Raw genomic sequence first — 5,000 nt, 5'->3', positions numbered from 1 at the left:
TGTGTGTGTGTCTCTGTGTGTGTGTGTGTGTGTGTCTCTCTCTCTGTGTGTGTCTGTGTCTCTGTGTGTGTCTGTGTCTCTCTCTCTCTCTCTCTCTCTCTCTCTCTGTGTGTGTGTCTCTGTGTGTGTGTGTGTGTGTGTCTCTCTGTGTGTCTCTCTCTGTGTGTGTGTGTGTGTGTGTGTGTGTGTGTGTGTTCTTCAGTCTGCAGGAGTTTGTTAAAGGTTGTGGGAGTTTCACCAGGAGACTTGTGGATGATCTTCTGGATAAAATGACGGCGGGCGATCATTCGAAAGCCATCATCCAAATCCGTCAGGTATTCAAATAAACAGAAATGTGTCTTTTTAAGCAGTTTTTAAACTTTCTCCGGTTTTGCGATCGAGCGTATCAGCGGTGCCTTTCCCTTTTTTTTTTTAAAGTCATCTCTCTTTCTATTCAGGAATTCATTCAGAGATTCATCAAACCGATCGAAAGTGACACTTATAACATCGCAGGGGATTTTTAATTCAAATAAATGCTAAAAATAAAACCACAAATTCAGCTTTGATCACAGGAATAAATTCTATTTTAAACTATATTCGCATTCATTTTAATTGCCGATAACATTTGGCTATTTTATTGCGTTTTTGATCAAATAAACGAGCCGAAGAGACGTTGAATATGATATTATGAAGTCATTTTACAGTGTATACAACAAGCGTTTTTGTATTTCAGAAAAGAAACTTGCCGATCGACGACACTAAATCTAGTTTATGTGACATGCCGGTAAGAACCACATCTTTTATATCTTTGGTGTCATTTCCGCGGCTCTGAAAGCGGCCCGCTCTCGGTGTTTCCGCAGGGGCCCGATGGAGCCGGCGTGGAGTCCGGGTCGGTGCTGGACTTCATGTCCATGAAGAGCTACCCGGACGTGTCTCTGGAGATGCTCAGCACGCTAGGCGAGTCGGGGCTTCGGGGCTGTGTCTGTGGTTTAGCGGCGCTCCGGCTGACCGCCGGCTCTTTTCTGATCTGCAGGTAAATGTGTGAAGAAGGAGCCGGAGCACGAAGACGGACATCAGCACTTCGAGGACGCCGCTAAGCTCCTGCAGGAGTTTCAGGACGCGGCGGTGGACCGAGTCGGATCCCGACCCTCGTCCAATCTCTCGTCTCTGTCAAACACTTCAGAGCGGGAGCAGCACCATTTAGGTACAGTGTGTGCGTCACGGGCCAAAAAACACCACAAAACTACAAGTCCGTTTTTTTTCTTTTTTTTATGGAACAGTTTATTTAACTTTATGCATCATATAGTCAACTTTTCTTACAAAGTTGTAAGAAAGAATAACTTTTTCATTTTACAATGAAACAGTTTATTAATGTTTTAGGCAAAAAAATTTTTTTGCATGTTTGTTTGCTTTTTTTCTTTTCTTTTTTTTTAATGGGACAGTTTATTAAACTTTTAGCCAAAAAATTATCCAATTTTTTTTAGTACCACTTGATCCATTTTTTTTATGTATCATATTGTTGTATTAAATAATAATCTGGTAATAACAGTTTATTAAACTTTAAGATAATTATTATTATTTTTTTGAATCCCAAATGTTTGTAGTCATATTTATTTAGAATTTAATTTATTCATTTATATTTATTTTTTGTAGTGGTCATTTTTGAAGACCAAAACGTCAGTTGTATTAAATAATAATCTGATTTATATATATATATATAAACTTTCAGCCAAATAATTAGCCAATGTTTTTTTTAATACCACATGTGATCTGTTTTTATGTATCATATTGTGTGATACAGTGATAATACAAAAGAAAACTTAGTTCCCAAACTGGGCAAAAATATCTAGTCTGTGGTCATATTTATTTAGAATTTAATTTATTCATTTGTATTTTTTTTTTTTTTTGCATTGTTAATTTTGTGCAAAACCTTACAAGACCAAAAAGTCAGTTGTATTAATAATCAGATTTTTTTTTATTAAAAGTTAAGATAAATATTTTAGCCAAAATATTTTTTTTGTATGTTTGTTTGCTTTTTATTTTCTTGTTTTTATGGAACAGTTTATTAAACTTTTATGCCTGTGGTCATATTTATTTATAATCATTTAGAATTTAATTTATTGCTTTGTATTTTTTTTTGTTGTTGTTGTTGTAAACCTGACGAAACCAAAAAATTCAGTTCTACAAAAAATAGTTGTAATATTTTTTTTTTTTTAATACATTTTTATTTATTTATTTGTTAAGTATCACATTTGATCTGACAGGTTTTTGGCTTATATATATGAGAACAGAGGAAGCTCGGTTAAATTCAGAGGCCTATATTATATGATGTATTTTGATGTAAATCAGTGAGCTCTTTTCCGTGTGTTAACAGGAAGCTCGCCTCATCTGGGCGTCGGAGATCAGACAGAGATGGTTCAGGACCCGTACGAGTTTCTTCAGTCTCCAGAGCCTGGCTCTACTGCCAACAGCTGATGGGACGCGCTGTAACGATCTGCTTTTCTAAAGGACTGTAAGCTTGTACAGATTCACTGCATCACGTCTTTGTTTTTAAATAAACGCTCTGTGTACGATTCTCTTTTTATATGCTGCTTTGCCTTACATTCATGTGTAGGTTTGCTTCTCCTTTTTTTCTTTTGTGAGCTTTAGGAAGTAGCTCTTTTACATACATCCCCTTAAACCCTTTGTGTAAATATCGCTGCGGTTTTGCTTTAGGGGTTATTTTACAAGCAGTGCACAAAACGAACAACGGGGCAGGGTGGAAGTAAATAACGCAATCTGTTGCTTAATGCAGCAGTGACATCAAAAAATTGATTTAAAATAAACAAAAAAAATGCATGAGGGGAAAAAAAATATTAAATGCAAATTAATTTAAAATGTTAAAAAATTTAATATTTACATTGTGGCGTGCATCACTCTGCCTGCACATTAAATGCACAGCTAAATGCAAATAAAATTGGCAATTTAGTATTGCATGCATTAAATTAAGACGTGCTGAACTCTGGCATGCACGCGTAGACAGCTCTCATTTGCATTTGGCTTTGCATGTCTTAGCGGTCTCTAGGTAACAGTTAAAATCTCTCACCCCTGACAACTTCCATGTTCTGCACTTTTATCGTGTCCTCGTTGTTTGACCTCTCCCGTATCAGATTACCGCCAAACAATGGCTCGCGCTTTCCAGAAGTAGCTTTAAAACCCACCTGACCCGTGACTGAATTTCCTCCCGAATGTCTCCGTGTTGTTTAGCCTCGTTTCGACGCCGTTAAAATATTTGTCCTATTTAATATTCATGAGCCGCCCGCCGCGTGGGCTATTAATATTCATGAGTCGCCGCTCGCCATTGGCCGGCCGCTTGGCGTGACGTACGCGCGGCGTAATTAATATTCAACAGTTGCGCTTTCGCCGAAGTGGTTTGTGTTTGATCTGGAGTGAGACGCGCGCCGCCTCCGCCGCGGGAAGATGTTTTATCCATTTATTGACGAACGGTTGATAAGTTAGGTGTTCGATACATGCCGGCGTTAAAATAGGATAATAAGCGCCTTCAGACTGGATTTGAAAGTGGACTGAAGAAGATGAAGAAATCAATGGATCGGCAAACCGTATCCATGTGATCAACAGCAGATGTTTTTCCAGAGAAAACAGCTGGAAGCCGTTCAATGACGAACGTAAGTGGCTTTTTATGCAGGCGCTGTGCACGGTGTCCTTAAAAGTTCAAAGAAGTAGCTGCGGGTTTATTCTGCGTGGAAAGGCGAGATGGCTAGCGTTGTTTTTCACGGTGCGTTGTTTTTTTTTTGTTTGTTTGTTTTTTGCGCAAGTTATTCATTATTAGACCGTTTTCTCCGATGTTTGATTTGCTCGGTTGCTTTGCGTTTATGATGATGACGTTTGCTAGGCAACGCGATCAATCTGCTCGACAGGACTCCACCTCGAGCTTCACTGAGACCCGACTCTTCAAGACTGACGATCATTCAGGCTTATTAAAGTTTCTATTAAATAAAGATATATATATATATATATATATATATATATATATATATATATATATATATATATATATATATATATATATATATTTTTTTTAGATTATATATATATATATATATATATATATATATATATATATATATATATATATATATTTTAGATTTTATATATATATATATATTTATATATATATATATATATATATAAAAATATATATATATATACTTATTTATATATATATATATTTATATATATATATATATATATATATATATATATATATATATATATATATATATATATATATATATACTTATATTTATCTTTTAAAGATAATTATTTCGTTATGTGCTGAATATTGTTTATGTATAATTTTTTTTAGTTTTTATTATGTGCAGGCAGTGTAGAGCTAACAGGAAGTGGGAGAAAGAGAACGATCATTTTTATTAGTTTTTTTTTCCTTCTTTTTTTTTTTTTAAGTCCACGTGAAACCAAAACTGACTATATTTATTTCGTTAGCTCACACTGCTATTTTTTTTATTTATTTTCAATTTATCCGTGCAAGTCAATCCAAAAAAACTAATTATTTTGTCTTTGTAACCTTTAATCCAAATCTTAAAATGCTCCTCCCCCTGATGATGTCAGGTTGACGGCTTGGGCATGAGCGTGACATCATTAACCACGCCCCTCCGTCGGTCACGGAAACGCCCACTTTACGACATTTAATCCATTCCAAGTAAAAAAGAGCAACAGGAAACGCCCTCTTTTTCTCTCAGAAGTATGTCACAATACAGAAATAAAATTGGTCACAAACTAAAATTTAATCATGATTAATCGCATCCAAAATAAAAGGTTTTTTTTTTTTTACATAATATATGTGTGTATGCTGTGTATATTTATTATGTGTATATAAATACACACATACTGTGTATGTTTTAAAAAATATTTTCGTTAATTCTTATATTTTATAATATGTATATAAATATATTTAATATATGAATAAAATATTTTTCTTAAATATATTCATGCATGTGTTT

The 5,000-nt window shown here is 34.7% G+C and overlaps 2 protein-coding genes across 6 annotated transcripts in view; both read left to right on the top strand.

The window, feature by feature from the left end:
• brd9 (bromodomain containing 9) overlaps positions 1 to 2,563 on the top strand; it is a 15,129-nt gene extending 12,566 nt beyond the window's left edge. For all 3 annotated transcript variants that reach the window (XM_043260797.1, XM_043260796.1, XM_043260795.1), the window contains exons 13-17: positions 203 to 314; positions 713 to 763; positions 840 to 936; positions 1,013 to 1,183; positions 2,354 to 2,563. In XM_043260797.1, the coding sequence (XP_043116732.1) occupies positions 203 to 314; positions 713 to 763; positions 840 to 936; positions 1,013 to 1,183; positions 2,354 to 2,454 (532 nt within the window). In that variant the 3' untranslated portion in view covers positions 2,455 to 2,563. The remainder of the gene's footprint in view (positions 1 to 202; positions 315 to 712; positions 764 to 839; positions 937 to 1,012; positions 1,184 to 2,353) is intronic.
• Positions 2,564 to 2,705: 142 nt separating this feature from the next.
• The window catches only part of zdhhc11 (zinc finger DHHC-type containing 11), a 12,954-nt gene continuing 10,659 nt past the window's right edge, over positions 2,706 to 5,000 (top strand). For all 3 annotated transcript variants that reach the window (XM_043260799.1, XM_043260800.1, XM_043260798.1), the window contains exon 1: positions 2,706 to 3,644. In XM_043260799.1, the coding sequence (XP_043116734.1) occupies positions 3,636 to 3,644 (9 nt within the window). In that variant the 5' untranslated portion in view covers positions 2,706 to 3,635. The remainder of the gene's footprint in view (positions 3,645 to 5,000) is intronic.

This window comes from Puntigrus tetrazona, chromosome 16, assembly GCF_018831695.1.
Source record: "Puntigrus tetrazona isolate hp1 chromosome 16, ASM1883169v1, whole genome shotgun sequence".
In the NCBI taxonomy this organism is placed as follows: Eukaryota; Metazoa; Chordata; class Actinopteri; order Cypriniformes; family Cyprinidae; genus Puntigrus; species Puntigrus tetrazona.
This window is presented reverse-complemented; position numbering and strand designations above follow the sequence as displayed.